General features: G+C 36.9%; 1 protein-coding gene across 2 annotated transcripts in view; it reads left to right on the forward strand.

The window, feature by feature from the left end:
• LOC131684360 (corticotropin-releasing factor-binding protein) overlaps nucleotides 1-18,548 on the forward strand; it is a 58,307-nt gene that overhangs the window by 577 nt on the left and 39,182 nt on the right. Inside the window, exon 2 of one of the 2 annotated variants that reach the window (XM_058967175.1) lies at nucleotides 872-1,219. In XM_058967175.1, the coding sequence (XP_058823158.1) occupies nucleotides 1,163-1,219 (57 nt within the window). In that variant the 5' untranslated portion in view covers nucleotides 872-1,162. The remainder of the gene's footprint in view (nucleotides 1-871; nucleotides 1,220-18,548) is intronic. The other variant, XM_058967184.1, reaches the window with a different exon arrangement.

Below are 18,548 nucleotides of genomic sequence, written 5' to 3' on the forward strand. Positions count from 1 at the left end.
TTGCGATAAGTGTTTCTTGTTTGATTTCTCCAAAAGTCAATCGTGCGTTGATGAGAACTATATTCTACAGATGTTACTCAAGACTTGCAAGACTTGAATTTGCGTTTCGACTTCGTCTCGTCAGAATCCGACACTAACTTAGTGACAGAACTAAGCTAGCGCCTGATTGACACAATTTGTGTTTCTAAGCAAACCGCTAGTAATGTGATGTGATGTCCTGCAAGAAAAGGAGTTCATTTTCAGATGATGGGAAACTAAAGAAAAATCGAAACCTTTGGTTTGGCTTAGCAAGCCATTCATTAGTTTCTCTTCAGCTTAAAATGAGCTTCTTTTTCTTGCGGGACATCACGCCTGACTACGGGTTTGCTCATCAGGAACACAAATTCCGTCTCCGTTTTTTGGAGCTAGCGTCAATGCGGTGCTAGCTTAGTCCTGGCACTAAGTTAGTGTCGGATTCTGATGAGACGAAGTCGAAACGCAAATTCCATAACCAATTTAGTTATAGGTTTTGTGTTTTTCACACGCAAAGATGGTTTTAAACAATTTTCTCCCTAATGGAGAAAAAAAAAATAGTTTTTACCAAAATTATTCTCCACTAAGGAGAAATCAAGCATAGTTCTAGATTTGATTGTATATTTCAAAATTGTATATTCAAAACTCACATCGATTCCATTATTTAGAATTTAGTCAGTTTAATTCTTGAAAAATAGAAATTCTACTCGACGATGCTGATACAAAAGGCCAAAAATTCAATTACCCAGGATCAGATTCTCATTAACTTAAAAAATCGAGAAACACTTATCGAAAACATCGAAAGCTCAGTACCAGATTGCAGATCAACCTACAGAATAAAAACAAGCTATTATTACAGTCATCAAAATTCCACTCACAAGCCGAAACCAGCTCAATTAATTTGAACAACCGGTGGTCAAGTTCCTAAATCAACAAAGCCCCGCCAAATCCGTAATATATTTGGTGTAAAAACACATAGCATCATCAGTGCACAAATAATAGTGATAAAACAATTCCGCGAGAAAGCCGCTAGCAGGGCAAAGTTAAACAATCCCGTGCACTTCTCGGACGGCAAAACTCCGTCATCGAATCCAGACTTCTCATCCTATTCGTGCTCAGTGCTATAACCGTGTGATAGCAAGGCAACGCCATGAAAGGAGTCCTGGCACTGTGCCTTCACGTGATGGTACTCAGCTTTCAAGCAAAGGTAAGAAGGATTATGTTTGCTTTTGTGCCTCTCAGCTCCGGAGGGGGGGGAGTCGACCCCCTTTCGGGCCATAAATTATGCTTCTGTTGGGCAGCAGTGCGGCATTTAGCAACGATTAGGCGGTGGGAATGAGAGCAAATGTTAAGTGTCGTCTACCGGGTGGGCTATTTGTTTTTACTGAGATATATCATTCTTTCGTGGGTGTTTTGTAATTTTGATGGGATTTGTTTTGTTCAACAAAAGTTTTTCGTGCAACTGTTTTGGTAAATTTAAGAATTTGCGTTTTGGCCTAGTCTCATCAGTATCGCGGCAGACCGACTTGGCTGCTAGATGCACACTTAATTCAAAAATAGAAACACTACTTGTGTTCCCAATCAAACAACTTGTTACAAATGATGTCCCGTAAGTACAGAAATTCTGTTTGCTTCTCATAGAAACGGTGAAAACGGAACTAGGTTTCGGCTATCAGCTAATGCGTATATTTCCCCACGAAAAGAAGGAGAAAATTGGATTCAACCATTTCGTTCTAAAACTAACACATTACCTTATGATAGAGACCACGCCGTCTGCAGGACCGTCTTAAGACCATTGGGGGCCCCTGGGTACTATTGAGCTAAGCCGTCAACAGATTCAGAGTAACATTCCGTGAATTAGAGTAAGCGTCACATCACAGAGATGAAATCAGTATATCGTATTTTACTTCAAGAGATTTCTGTCTATAAATTAGCATAACTAGAAAATATATAGCTAAGCAAACGTAAGGAAATTCAACTTACATATCGCAAGAATTCGAAATTATCCCATTGCAAACTTAGAAACGATTCGGGGCAGCAAACGCCACGTTTTCGAGAGCATCTGATATTTACCGGCAGAGATAAATTTAATATCGCGGCAAAGTACAAACAAACAATAAATCGAAATTGTCCAAGATTTGTTGGTCTGGCAAGCAATCTGCAGCTGAGGGATTCCATGAGAAACCGGCCGACCGCAAAATATGACCATCGTCGATTCGAACGAAACTTTGCAGGTGTGTTCGCTGTATGAATCTTCATTATATTCTCTGGCAATTGGAATATTTTGATACAAGATTAATTTTTCAAAAGGGCGTAAACGTTTCTACGTGCATGAATTTCAAAATTTTTTTGTTCGATTACTGTATTTTATACACCAAAACTATCTGAGAACAACTTACAGGGAATGAATATTTCTGTCCGAAAAATATACACTATAAAAAAGTTGTGTCATTTTTCAAAAAAAAACAAAAATTTATGATAAAAATTTAAATTGCGAAAAAAACCCATTTTTTTAAATTTTTTATATTTTGTTACCAAAAACCTAAAGAGAAAAGAAACATTTTGATTGTGATTGCATGATGGAGAAAAAATCGGTAAAAAAGTTTTTCTAACAATAACTTCGTACATGTTTTTAAATTTCATGCTAATTGACATACAAAATTGTAATTCTATTACAAAATATAATTCTAAGCAACATTCAAAATCAAAATGCATTTAACAAAAATCTTCCAAAATGCGATAGTTTTCGAGATATTTGAAATTTTGCTACTTCAAAAACAATTAATTCGTGTAATTATGCTCTTTTTAAAAGTTATTCGCGTTACCCCATCAAAAAATGTCAAAAATTGAATGTTTATCGTTTTAAAGACGTAAAAGTAACCTTTTTAGTGTATTTGGATCATGGAGAAGCTTTCAATAAAAAAGTTTTCCTAACAACAACTTTTGACATTTTTTTATAATTCTTACTATTTGCAGTCAAAAATACAATTTTCTTTTTGAATATGATTCTAAACGCCCTTTTAAATCGAAATGCTCTTAACAAAAATTTTCTAAAATGTAGTAGTTCTCGAGATATTTTAACTATTGTTTTAACAACACAATTATTTTGTTTTAATACGACCTTTTCATAAGTTAGTCGCATTTCTTCATCAACAATAATAGGTTTTTCAAAAGGCCCATAAACTTTCGTGCAACTTTCTCTTTGACATCAAGGTGATATTGTAAACCATTTGAAAGTTATATGAAAGCAACCAAAATATATTTCAACCATAGGGTCTGTTGATTAAACTATATAGTAGGGTGTCCCAAAATGACATCATGTTAAAAAAGTCATCGGGCTCACTTCTTAAATGAAAGGTTAGGGTATTAGGACCACTTTCTTCTTCGGAGTGAGTTTGCTAAAACGCTTTCTACTGGTGGCGACTTTTGATTTTTTGAAAAATGGGCCGATTTTGGATAAAATTTCAATTTTATGCCTGTTGAAGTGGTCCTGAACTGTCTTAGATTTTTTTTCAGAATTTTTTATTTTTTTTGGAGATCTAAACGGAGAAGTTTGGTTAGTTAGTTTGCACCAATTTTGAATTATAAGAGCGGTAGAGCCATTAAAACTTAGTAAAAAGTGAAATTTTTGGTGCTTTTCAGTATTTTTTCTTCAAAACTGGGTATCTACAAAATTTGAAAAGTACAGAAAACACTTTATATAGTTGAGCCGAATTCAGGAGCGTAATTTTGCTGAAGAAAGTGTATAGCTACGGTCAATGGGGCATAAGTTATTTAAGTTTTTGTTAAATAACCTTTTGGCATTTTATGATATTTCGTCGCTGTTGTGCTATCTTATGACAAGCGCCATTTTGTACATTTCGAGAAAAACGATTTATAAAGTTTGAGATTGAATATCTTGAAACTTATAAATGGTATAAACAATTCAAAGAAGACAAATGATGCTTCTATCTATTATGCATTAATCACTCAAATATTACGAAAATCGGTTAACTACATTGCGAGTTTACTTTAAAAATGTAAACAAAGGTCGGTCTCACACGTGTCATAGGTATTGTATTGATGACAAAATTTGTATGGCGTGTCATAATCGTGCATGGAAAATTTTCCATAGAAAAAAATCATCAATTATTAATTTTTATTCATATCTTTGGCTTCATTTGGTCTATAAACAATCGGTGAGATGCATTTTGAAGGAAATGAGTCAGAGAATCTAGAAAAAATAGCTATTTTTGGTTACAGTGTTGCCAAATATGCTATATTTCCAGTTTAAAACTTAAATTGCATTTTTCTCACAGTTCGTGCATTTTTGTTTCGAAAATGATTATTCCATTGTGTTTATCAGATAGTTATACATATAAAAACATCTCATACATAAAAATAATTAGAGCCAATCCCCAGAAACAGTCACTTGAAGCAAAAAATTAAAAATTTCTCAGCACGTTTCTCGCTATATCTCAGTAACCAAGCAGAATGTCAAAATTCTGTAAACGCCACTTTGTAGAGATTTTTTAAACAAGTAATGTGGCATATCTAACTCAGTTTACCCTAAAATGGCGTTTGTCATAAGATAGCACAACAGCGACGATTTATAAAAAATAACACTGTTCTACAAAATAAAACAACTTTAGTGGACTTAGTCCGCATATTATTTTTTGGAAAATAGAAGGAAAATGATGAAAAATGGCGTTTTTCGCTTGTCTCTAGTACATCAGAATCGGTTTTTATGAGCATTTGACGATTTTTTTTAAAATTATTTTCTATACTAATAGTCACCTATCGGGTTTGAAAATCACTAAAATTAAACAAATGTGTCGAGTTAATGGCAAGTTATGGCGTATATTTGAAGGCTGAATTGATTAACGTACTTACATTTTGTATATAAAGTCTTATTTTTATGTTAGGAACTTTGAAGTGGAGAAAAAAGCAGAAGAGTGAGATAAGTGTTGAAAAACTGATATTTACTGTTTAAATCACAAAATTCCGAAATAGTCAAATTTGGGGTAAATATCCTCGAAAAAGTTTTGCAACAGAATACAGCGCATCTTCTGACACAATCGTTTTGTTGAAGATGCCTCCTAGAAGTAATTATGGAGAATTAACTCTTCTTCAGAGACTTGGCGTCATTAGCAAAGTTATTATTTTTATAATTTAAGTTACAAAAAAAATCATCAGATGCTCATTAAACCTCGTCCTGACATACTAAAGACGTACAGAAAACGTCATTTTTCATAATTTTCCTTCTATTTTTCGAAAAACAATGTGTGGTCAAAGCACATTTGAACTGATTTACTTTTTGGAACAGCATTATTTTTGATAAATTGCTAAAAATGTCAAAGGTTATCTAACAAAAACTTAAATAACTCATATCTCATTAGCCGTAGCTATACACTTTCTTCAGCAAAATTACGCTCCTGAATTCGGCTCAACTATATAAAGTGTTTTCTGTACTTTTCAAATTTTGTAGATACCCAGTTTTGAAGAAAAAATACTGAAAAACACCAAAAATTTCAGTTTTAATGGCTCTACCGCTCTTATAATTCAAAATTGGTGCAAACTAACTAACCAAACTTCTCCGTTTGGATCTCCAGAAAAATAAAAAATGCTGAAAAAAAATCTAAGACAGTTCAGGACCACTTCAACAGGCATAAATTTGAAATTTTATCCAAAATCGGCCCATTTTTCAAAAAATCAAAATTCGCCACCAGTAGGAAACGTTTTAGCAAACTCACTCCGAAGAAGAAAGTGGTCTCAATACCCTTACCTTTCATTTAAGAAGTGAGCCCGATGACTTTTTTAACATGATGCCATTTTGGGACACCCTACTATATAGCTGAATCATATGTTGGTTGTTTTCATGTAACTTTAAAATGTTTCACAATATCGCCTTGATGTCAAAGAGAAAGTTGCAGCTAAGTTTACGTGCTTTTTGAAAAACCTATTATTGTTGATGGAGAAACGCGACTAACTTATGAAAAGGTCGTAATAAAACAAAATAATTGTGTTGTTAAAACAAAAGTTAAAATATCTCGAGAACTACCACATTTTAGAAATTTTTTGTTAAGAGCATTTCGATTTAAAATGGCGTTTAGAATCATATTCAAAAAGAAAATTGTATTTTTGACTGCAAATAGTAAGAATTATAAAAAAATGTCAAAAGTTGTTGTTAGGAAAACTTTTTTATTGAAAGCTTCTCCAGGATCCAAATACACTAAAAAGGTTACTTTTACGTCTTTAAAACGATAAACATTAAATTTTTGACATTTTTTGATGGGGTAACGCGAATAACTTTTAAAAAGAGCATAATTACACGAATTAATTGTTTTTGAAGGAGCAAAATTTCAAATATTTCGAAAACTATCGCATTTTGGAAGATTTTTGTTAAATGCATTTTGATTTTAAATGGTGCTTAGAATTATATTCTGTAATAGAATTACAATTTTGTATGTCTATTAGTATGAAATTTAAAAACATGTACGAAGTTATTGTTACGAAAACTTTTTTACCGATTTTTTCTCCATCATGCAATCACATTTAAAATGTTTCTTTTCTCTTTAGGTTTTTGGTAACAAAATATAAAAAATTTAAAAAAATGGTTTTTTTTGCAATTTAAATTTTTATTATAAATTTTTGTTTTTTTGAAAAATGACACAACATTTTTTTCAGTGTATATTTTTTTCAGACAGAAGTATTCATTCCCTGTAACTCGTTCTCAGATAGTTTTGCTGTATAAAATACAGTAATCGAACAAAAAAAATATTGAAATTCATGCACGTAGAAACGTTTACGCCCTTTTGAAAAGTTGCTCTTGAGTCAAAATAATCTTATTACCTGTGGAAAATATTTAGTCTTGCATGACGGTGAAACGTGTAAAGTTTCATTGGAATCTAAGATGGTCGGTCACGATTCTAAAGATTTTCGTGGAATTCCTAACTGTCTATAAATTAGCATAACCAGAAAATATATAGCTAAGCAAACGTAAGGAAATTCAACTCACATATCGTAAGAATTCGAAATTATCCCATTGCAAACTTAGAAACGATTCGGGGCAGCGAACGCCACGTTTTCGAGAGCATCTGATATTTACTGTCAGAGATAAATTTAAAATCGCGGCAAAGTATAAACAATAAATCGAAATTGTCCAAGATTTTTTGATCTGGCAAGCAATCTGCAGCTGCGGCAAACGAAGGTCTTGTCACAATCGGGATTATGAACCAGGGAAGGGAATTTATCACAAAGAGTGCCTTCAAAAACATAGACTATCTCTTTTAGACAAGACTGTGTTTTAATTTTTTTTGCCTGATTTGACATCGTGCCGCCGTTATGCAAAATCAATTTTAGAGTTGTATAGAGTCATCAAGATAAATTTTGTGATCAAAGACTGCAATACATCAAACTGCCCGGAACTTCAGTCTATTTACTACTAGAAGATACTAGGCAATTACGAAGCTGCCGCTAAAAAATCAGATGCAGTTAAAAATTAAATAAAAATGTAACGAGAAAGCCTGGAGAGAAGTGTATGTGCCGAGGATTCGTTTCGTCTGTTCCAATTGACCATGCACGACAATATGGCTGACATAACACAATAACAATCGCCGAAAACCAAGTAACAATATACCAATAACATTCAATTTTTAAAAATATACCTCAATTATGTTTCGACACGAATATGTATTTAAACGAATGAATTTTAAAAAAATCCTTAGGAGCTTATAAAAGTTCATAACATATTGAATGTGAGCAGTGCCACGTTTCTGATGTGATGAAACTGGACATAATGTGGCTTTGAAATCAATTATTATTGCTTTGGCGAGTCCGCTTCAGATGATTTAGAATCAGGATGATTCAAAGCTTGACGTTTCTTGCTGCAAAATAGGGAATAACAATAACTTTCGTTGTTGAAGTACCTGTCGTCGTAATTTGTCTTTGCGTTTGACATTAATTTGGTTTAACCAAAACTGAAATCACCAGCTCAGCGCTGCCAACAGCTACTATGATTTTAGGCGCATATCATCGCGGGACCCCTAAAACCCCGAGGATTCTGGCCCAGGCCCAGTGTGCCCATGCGTAGAGACGGTACCGGTCGTCTGTAAGGTGTGTTAGCGAACCACAAGATTTGTATCCATGTCCTTCACGTAAAAATCCTGATCCCTGGGAAAGACCCATGTAGCTAAATTGTTATGTTATCAAATCGTCATGCAGAAAATGCACGATCTTTTCGGACAACAAATTTGACAAAAAAAAATGTTTTAAATCGGCGAAAACCCATGCTGGTACAGTTCCTCAGAACGATCGTTAGATCAAAAATCTTATTTAGGACTGGTGGTATCCAACGGGGAAAAACGATCGGAAATGGTGAGTGAAGCTAAGCAATCATGTGAAAAAAAAATTCCCCACCCAGAGGCGAGACTCGAACTCGCAACCTTTGAGACTCCAGCCCAATGCACTAACCCTTATGCTATCCCTGGGTATGGTGACTTCCCAGAAAGAACATATGGTTATCCCACTGGCGACGGTGATCGTACCCTGCCTGCAAAGCGAGGAATCACACACAACGGCAGCTGATCACCCCAACACATTTGATCTATTTAATTTCCCCGCTAGATACCAAGGCCCGGGTTTTTATAATCGTCTGATGTCTAATTTTAGTTCATTACCCATCGTACTTCGGTGGGTGACAGAGCTAATGAAGACTGTCGATTTCTGGTCCCTTGCCCAGTGAACAGAGGTATGACGGGAGCGAACCCGCCCGTTCGAATTAAACTAATAATTCAATTTTTTGGTCTTTTGGCTTAAGTGCCAATACCTTATTTAGGACTGGTGGTATCCAACGGGGAAAAGCATTGGGCCGGAGTCTCAAAGGTTGCGAGTTCGAGTCTCGCCTCTGGGTGGGGAATTTTTTTCACATGATTGCTTAGCTTCACTCACCATTTCCGATCGTTTTTCCCCGTTGGATACCACCAGTCCTAAATGAGGTATTGGCACTTAAGCCAAAAGACCAAAAAAATTGAATTATTAGTTCAAAAATCTTCTTAAATATTCAAAAGACACTGTTGCTATCTGCTCTTTGCTAGCAAAGGTCATTGGAATTTCCGTTCACATCAACGCTAGACAATCGCTCGTCACTTTCCGTTCATCGGCCAATACAAGTTGTGATCGGAGGTTCCTGCCAAATTCAGCAAAATTCCTGTTCCTGCCAAATTCAGCAAAATTCTTCCAACTTCCTGCCAAATTCAGCAAAATTCTTCAACAAGTTGAATTTGATTCTGTCTAGCCTAAGGTATTGTTGTTGTATGACAAGAGAGCAAGAACTCCCCTATCGAAAACTGTGATCGGTTCGCGATGTCGCGGGAAGACTCGATCCGTTAGGAGCCTAGACATACCTTCTTGGCGGGATCGCTTTGAACCCACTGCTTCGTTTACCTATACGACGGGTCCCGAAGAAAGCTCATCAATGTTTCTCTCGTTAACCCGTCACCAAACCGGTGCCAATAATTGCATTAATGTATTTCATCAAGCTGTTTATTTATATTTCTAGCGACGCAAACTTCCTTCAGCTTTCAGTGTGAGAAACCGTCTGCGGATGTTCGCACCAAGTACAGCAAACTGAACTTGATTCGTGGCGTCAAGCACTTGTACTCTTCTGTCGGAGCATGCTTTCGAGTTTATGCGAGTTTTCGGATATCGCTGTCACGTAGCTTTTCCGTTTGAGTATCATGATATATCGTGTGATGTCCTGAATCGTTAGCGATTAAAATTATGGTAGGTAGAGGTCACTACTTTAAAAATTAGGGATGTAGCAATGGTCGCCATTTGATATATCAAATGCTCATTTGCAGTACAGCAATCCGTGTCATTCCATCCGTTTTTAAAATTGTCAAAATTACATTGCAAAAGATGTTGGATCAAAGTAAATTTATTGTTATCGTGAAGAGAAGCCCAAACCATGTCGTGGGAATTGAGGTTTCCGAAGGCAAACTGATTCCATCGAAACAGCATCTCAAACAGTTTAAATAAAATTTTGAAATACGGATCGAATGACACGAATGTCTGCAAGGAATGACCTGCTTTAAAAAAGTTCTCACACTAGAAACCGAAGCTAAAAAAACACTGCACACGAGACCAGGACACACGCCACAAAAAATATTCGCTATGGTTTTTGTGCTACCTATTCCATCGGAATAGGTAGCTTAAAGCTCGTACAAGTTGGATTTTAGTAAATCATGCACCAACCTGTTAGGACAACACAGTACACAAGAAATTCTTCAAGTGATGGCAAAAAAACCGGAAAATAAAAAGAATAGCGATCACCCACCGGAATAAGTTGTCAGAACAACGAAAAATTACCTTTTAAGAAACATGGTAAGTCAATCAACAAAAAAATGTATTCTAAACTCAATTATCCACAGTATTTTGAAGAAAAATAACGTGATTTATCATAAATGTAAGTGAGCACCAAAATAAACAGCGAAACAACTCGAAAAATACCAATTTGCTGCAATACACTACACCGTAAACACTTTTCAAATGAAAAATTCATCATTTTGAATGATGAATCGTGCTTAACGTGCTTAAACATGCATAACGAACCATAAAATAAATGGAAACGAAAGTTAATACACTGACAACATTGAACATCAGACGATGATAAATGCGCCGAAAATTTTTCGAAGGTGTAATTTAGTGTAGTTTGGGCAACCATTACTGATACGGGCTTCCAGTGCCTCTGATCTGGGTAAACAAAGCTAACACACGGTCGATGCAGATGTTTGTATCAGTAAATTTAAGCAATTCATCATGCGCCGAAATTGAAACAATTCATCAAAAAATATCACGCACGTGAAGAAATTAGGCTTCGGCCCGATCTTCCAAGCAGTCATGATGCGAAAAAAAACAAAAGATTGGCTGAATAGACAAAATACCATTTGTGCCGAAAAAGGGCAATGCTCCAAACGTGCCAAAATAACGTCACATTGAAAATTTCTCGATCATTATTTTTTTTAATTCGTTTATTTGGCACGGCTCAAGGCGTTAGCTTCACGGATCCGTGGGTCTTTTATATATTTACATGATGTAAACAATAAAAATAACAAACAATTAATTTGTGTTTCGAATTCATCTCGTCAGTAACTAGCACTATCTGGGTGTCTAGTTAGACGATGTATCTGAACTAGTACCCAAATTAGCACACTTCCCGGGACATCACTCGGGACATGTGGCTTTAGGCGTTCACATATGTCGTGTGAACTGTTTGGAATTTTTTGTGTCTAACTAGTGCTAATTTGGGTACTAGTTCAGATACATCGTCTAACTAGACACCCAGATGGTGCTAGTTACTGACGAGATGAATTCGAAACACAAAAAATACAAAACTTAATTAAAATTAGGTCTTGTGCCCTTAACGCGCAAAACGGTTTAGTCCAATTTTTATTGCAAACAATTAATGCTAAGATCGATCCCGTACGCGCGACATGCCAGTTTGTGGTACTTGACGCGGCTTTTGCAGTTGTCATTATTGCTTGAACAGCAGCCACAAATTTGGCAACCGTTTTTGGCTCAGGGAATGATATTGGAGACTGAGTGTTGGTATTTCTTTCTGTAGATGAGCTTTTCTTAGCGGTTTCTGGGCAGGGTTGTCCGTAATGTGCCGTTTGTTCACAGAACTGGCACGTGTTAGTTTGTCCTTGATATGTGCATAGAGTTCGTTGTATAACGGTATCACCCACTTCTGTTGTGTACTGCAGGGTAAGGTAGGAGGGAATGGGTTGGTCTACCCGCATTCTCACCACAAAAACACCATTTGAAATACCTGGAAAGCAGTTCCTCCACGTATCCTCCGTAATTGATTCCACTTCTCCGAAATACGACATGAATCTTTTAATGGCCACTTTGCAAGTACGTGGTGCCAAATCATGTAATTTAACTTCCACGTTTCCGTTATCCATATACACAGGGATCTTGATTTTTGCGGTGTCACAATCCAGAACGTGTTTCAAGTTGTTTTGCAAAATGAATCTTTTTGCCTAGGCGAATTTGTTGAACGTTATCAGCACCGCGCGGGTCTGACGTGTTCCAACTGAATGAAACTGACGTCTGAAAACCGAAGCTGCATTTTCTCCTTCAGCAAATGTTCCACATCATAAATACTCGGTCTTATGCGGAAAGACCGGTAGTCAATGGCCACCGTGTTGGCCCGAAGAATCACATTTTGCTGTCGAGACTCAGTCATCTTGATAGAATAATAGTAACGGTTCCCTTTGTTCTTCAGACAAAGCACACAAGAAAAAAGCAACTGCTTGCGCTGGCTTGGGTAGCAGCAGAGAGCACACTGGTATTGTGACTGATGCCTTTGGTGGTTGAGAATAGACTGCAATTTCTCGATTATTATCAAGTGTATGGTTTTGGTGACCACACCATCGATTTCTACTGTCCGAATAGGTACGTATACGTGATATTGCTTCGTAAAATTATCACACAGCCTGGTCGAGGTCATTCACTATAGCACGTATCTTGGTAGACATCCGCAGAGTCTATTTGAACCAGCTGGATTTTTTTTTCGTAATCGATTTTTCTAATCAAGCGAAGATTAGAAGAAATCGATATCATATTGGTCCAAAATCTAATTCGAGGGGTTCATAGCACACTGCATAAAATCAATTAATGATTTCGAAATGGCGTACCCTAGAATTTAATCTAAAACCTTTCCGAACACATGTTGGTCCTGTACTGGCTTCGGATTCATTTTGTAAAAAGACTTAATGTTTTGGTGCCCTGGAAACGGTAGGGTACTCTTTGTTGGAACTCACTGTTTTTGAATCCTTATGACGCCTCAGGATTTACAAAAAATGTTCACTCTGATGGTTCAACATTGGACTCAACAAGAAGTATCCGAGCAAAAAGTTTTTCGGAAAGGACAGGTGGTGAGCCTTCTAATAAAGCGCCTAAAATCAACCTTATGCAGCTAGTACGCAGTACATGATGTAAGATCATGCGTAGACCAATTTTCAGTCTGTTTTCAATAGAAATCCACCCCAAAATCTTCTCAAGCTTGCCGCCCCGTTTCTTATTAGCTTCTTACGAAAGATGCCTGAGTTGTCCACTATATGGATTTGTGGCAGTTCATGACGCGCTGCACAAACACGTGAACAGATGGACAAACCTTGTCCAGAAAAAGTCTCTTCTTTGCTATAGTTGCAGCCATAGAAGCAGTCACCTCAATACTTCACCAGGTCTTTGTACTTCAGACACGGCTCGGTGAACACCGTCGATTTCCACTGCAGGATTGGGCATGTATACGTGCTACTGCTTCGCGAAATGATCACAGAAAACAATTTTGTTTTGCTTTGGTCGAATTCATGTGCTTTAATGCGTATCTTGTTTGCCCGAGAACCTGTTACCTGGGTTACAGCAGTTTACTGACAATATTGTATGATTTTGAGTTTGTCCAGAAGTAGACATCTCTAGAATTTCTTAGACCAACCGGCAGCTCAAAAAAGCCAGAGATCTAACGGATCTACATTGTCTGAAGTCACTGTATGGTTCAATCGTGCATACAGTATTAGAAAATTCGTCGGATGTGGAATCTAAGAATTGAGCGGTTTATTCGACTTGCCTATCTAGGCGTCTATCGTGACATCATCCTTTGAATCTGCCTTTGTATTCCGATAGATGTCGACTGATTGGTTTAGAAATCCTTGAACAAAGGTCGCAAGATACAATAAGCAACCTTCGTCGTTAAATTTCCTATTGTTGCTTGGTTTTTGTACAACAAGTACGATGACAATACAAGCAAAATTTCACCGAACTCAGTACGAATATTATCAACTAATGAGCGTTGAAGAGTCTGTAAGTTCCTACCTAAATGATTTCAAATCACTCCTTCAAAAACCAAATAATCAAAAAATTAATATTGCTAAATGATCAATTTCTGTGCACATTTATCGCAGAAAACAATCTAGAATTTGCTGCGCACTTTGTACTGTAGCCAGATAAAGCTTTTCTTCGGGAGCATGCAGACACGGGATTTCTACATGGGTGTATGCAGGATCAATTTTTGAAGTAGAACATTTGAGTGGTTCAATGCGGGGTTCCCGTTTCAAAATTTCTACTAATTCCGTAGAATGATCAATTAGTGCAAATAACGAAAATAATGGATTTTGTGAAAACAATCATTATTTGCACCATGATGGTCCGTTTTATTCGACCGATAGTGCTAGCGTCATTAGTACGGCCCCTTTGTCGTCAAATGAACTGCGATACACGTATAACTCGTGATCCAGAAAAAAATTCACCAGTTTGCTTTTTGACGCCATTGCAGCTGCAGCATGGAATCAGTTGCCCGTTAAACACAGATCGCTCGTTGGTTGGTCAAAGCCGTCGATATAGGGGGCATCTGAGACTCAGTCAAATACGTGAAGTTATGAAAAGAAGTACATTTGTATCATTCGTCGTTCACCTGCCAAACGAGCAACATCCGTACGGTACGATAAGTGGTTAACTGTTGTGTGTCCGATGCGGTACCCGGGTACATTCTTAAGTTTCAATTAATGAAATTGCCATGTTTTATCCATAGCTGGAAATTGAAACTTTGTGGCATCTTAGAACTTCACTAAGTCAAGCTTTTGGGTAAATAATAGTGTTGATATAGAAAGGGGGACTGAGGAGGGGCTCCGGATTTTTTACTACGTAACAGGCCGACATGGGTACCCGGGTACCCACAAAACTGAAATGCCAATAACTAAGGTAATTTCCAACCGATTTTGATACTTTTAGGTGTTTTGGATTCAGGAACTCATCCCCTTTTAGACTTGGTAAAAATTAATCGGGTTCCGGTGAATCCGGATTTCCGGAAGCATGTTCCAGTGCTGGGATACTATTTGTGAATTTCAATGCAACACCGGCAACCGGCATACCGCATGTGCGTACCAAAATTCTTGGAATTGCATCTGTAGGCTGTATCTCGTGGTTTTGGAACCATTTAGTGATTTGACCCCGGAACGGTTACTCCGGAGCAGGTTCCCGCGAGGCCGTGAGTGACCATTCCATTACAATACTATTTTTCAAATTGCCATAAGGTCCCGTAACAATAAATAACAGACTTCCGAGACAATTTGAAGAGTTTTGATACTCATATTGCAAGGACATTATTAAAATTTACAAATCATACCCTAGTACTGGAACATTATTCCAGAAAATCCGGATTACCAAGAACCAGATCCATTCATCCGGTTCAATTTTTTCGAATCAAATAGTGGACGAGTTCCTGAATCCAAAAATCTAAAAGTGTCTAAATCGGTTAAAGGAAGCCATAGTTATTAGCATATCAATTTGTGGGTACCCTCGTTGGCCTGAGGTGTTTTTTGTTGGACACATAACGGGTAAACACCATTAACCATGTTCGAGTTTGCACTCGTTTATAGTTTGCTAAGCTTATCACAGGCGCGATTTGAAACGAACGAGTAGTAATGCTATGCCATGGCTCGAATCGTGTTCACTCGATGATTTGTAAAATGAAGTGGGTAGGGTGGGGTTGGATTGAGATCGGCACACTGCAGGGTGTGACGTGTGTGTGCTGCTTGTTAGTTGGCGTTGGAAAAATAATTTATGTTTATGCTTGTGTGTGCGTTGGACTGGTAATTCTCATATCAAAATGCTTTTGGCGGTTTGAGGATACCTAAGGTAATGACCTGTTTCACGTTTCATATTACGGAGGCGTTTATATAATTTATTTTCTGTAGGTATTTCTAAAGCACGGGCGAACTCAATTGCATTTGTGCTTACTTAAAGGCGGGGCTACTTGGAGATTTGGGTGGGTGAGGAGATTGAGTTATGTTAGAGCAGGGACCAAGTTTTTATTTTCATCATAGGTTCGTGAGCATTAGTTTTTATACCGATCAAATTCACTGAATGCGATGGTATTTTTTTAAGAATTTGATATTACACGATTGAGATTTTTGTGCACAAAATTTGAAAAAAAAAATCATGCCAAACGATATACTTAGAGTTTTTGATGACAACTTAGCGCACAAGTTAGAAGGGAAAACCTTAAATGTATTCTACTTCATTGCGGTTATGTCTCTGACATTTTCAACCCATTTTTTTGTTGTCGTCTTCCATCTAGCACAACTTTTTACTGATTATATCAAACTTTTTCTTTTCCCACCGAAACACGTGTATTTTCCAAGCAAATCGCTTCTAAAACTTTCCAAATCTAACCACTAGAATAGACCATTTTTACAGAATAAATCAAAAATGTCCGAATTCTAAGTGCTACATGTTTTAACATTAATGTCTCCTTAAATTGTTTTAAGCCGATTTGGGCACCCTACTAAATGTACCGACCTTAACTGTACATATCTTATGCATATGATGAAATAATTATTTACCATGATTTTTCCATCCTGATGCATCCCGGTTCGATTATATATTCTCCGATCATCGATGTTGAAATCCATTTATTATTGCAAGAAAAACAACGCACACACACACGCGCGCGCGAAAAGAAAATAATCTCTCATTTCCTGCTGTGAAGCCCAGATTCATCGGTATCAATTAACGGAAATCCAGGCAGAAGTAAGCCTTTCCGGCTGCCGCCATCCATTGAGGAGTGCACAGGCACACGTTCGACACTGTTGTTGCTGGCTGTCCAGTAGACACTGACTGGTGAATATTGATGAAGGTCGCTCACGGGAAATTATGCCTCCGCATGATTTAGTGGAAACGCATGGTGATCGGTTCAGTTGCAGGAATTCGTTCCCAGTCGTCGCGAGATTTTTTACTGGGGTTGGATCGTGAATATTTGCCAATGTACCATTATTTCGATTAAGGTGGGTATTCCATTTCGACACATGTACTCAAAATCACTTTTTGGCTGATGGAATTAATGTCAACTGAACATCAATACACAGAGATCAAGGCCAACTTCGGTTTTCGGTTTAGAGAATAGTTCCCCAGTTTTATCAAAATCAACTTCTCAAACAATTCTCGACCATGCTAACTAAAAGGGCGTAAAAGTCAAACTGTCAAAATTTATTTTGAGGGACTTTCCGGGCAAACAGTTATTAACCCTTTCATGCCCAACTTTTTTCTTGTGCAAGTAGGGTTTCAAAACTATTTTTTAATTGAAAACGGTGGGGTCAAGAAATACGATAAGCCCTTTTTCATAAAGATAGATGCTTTCCCTGCAGTGCTAGAAGCTGCTCATTTTTTACCTTCCAATGCTCAATGCACTTCTCCTAGAATATTTACAACAGTCCAATTGCGTGGAAAACGTAGCCAAAGGTAGTCTAAATTGATGAGTTTTATTAGTTTTTAATAATATTGCAACATAACGAAGATATATGAAAAAATCATTTTCCGTCGTCAACGTAAACTGTCTCTGGCAACACTGCTTCATCGGAATCCAATCAGACTAATTGCAATAACTTCAGTTCTAGAGCAGATCATTGTAACTGTTAATACTCAAATGAAAGACAACAGTCACGTTTATTAGCGTTACTTGTTTTTGTGAGAAAATATTGCCTCAATCAAAAGTTATAGCTGTTTAAGAACGTTGTTGTCCACAAACAACATGGGCATGAATGGGTTAGTGCAAAGATTTTTCACATAACTTTTTTCCTTTAAAGTGCCCAACTTGAAATTTTGACGGTAGGTAGGGAACATAATTACCTATTTTGGAACACAATTTCATCCAAATCAAAGATGGTTTTTTTTTGTAAATCGACTTCAAATTTTTAAAATCGATTTTTTTCAGTGTAGGAGTCGATGCAGAACTCTTTCAATATTTTTATTCAAAAATATGACTAATTTTGTGAAAATCACTCCTACAATATTTTTTTGCAGGATTTATCATTTTTAGACCATAGCCATTTGAAAAAAAAGGTAAAAAGAATGTCTAGGACATAACCGGAGTGTCGTGGCTACTCGTTTGACTTGTAATTCAAATTGAATGATACTCAACGAAATATGTGCGAATGTTTCAAGTTATTCTTTATAATAATTATGGTGGTTCTGAAAAGAGCCTTTGTTGTTGGCATCTGCGTTGATAGGGGATGTGCTGGATTCTAAGCACATTCATTGTTCATGAAATGTTAAAATCTCTCGAAACAACCATCGGAATATTTTTCCTAGCGTACAGAAATGAATCACGCTTAGCGAAAAACAAGGAGCGGGTAATGTCCGGGACATAACCGCGATGATCATATTCTTAAAATTCTGCTTGTATCTCTTTCAAATGGCTAAATTTTACGCACTAAGTTCGATTCACCGGGCTCAGCGACATTTTTCCGTTTGTTAATCTATTCAGTAAAACAATTTCATTACCGAGTTCTCCGCATTGAATACAGGTCAATAATTTCATATAATGATTTCAACAAGCAGACAATGTACTTGTATGACAGGTGGGAGTGTTTTGAAGTGGTTTTAGTGGATGTAACAACATAAAATCGTGTATTGGACATTTTACAATGATTCTACTCAACTCTGCAAAACCACGGGGTTGGCAGCAGAGGGTTAAGTTGTTTGGAAGAGATGACAGT

This window comes from Topomyia yanbarensis, chromosome 1, assembly GCF_030247195.1.
Source record: "Topomyia yanbarensis strain Yona2022 chromosome 1, ASM3024719v1, whole genome shotgun sequence".
NCBI classification, from domain to species: domain Eukaryota; kingdom Metazoa; phylum Arthropoda; class Insecta; order Diptera; family Culicidae; genus Topomyia; species Topomyia yanbarensis.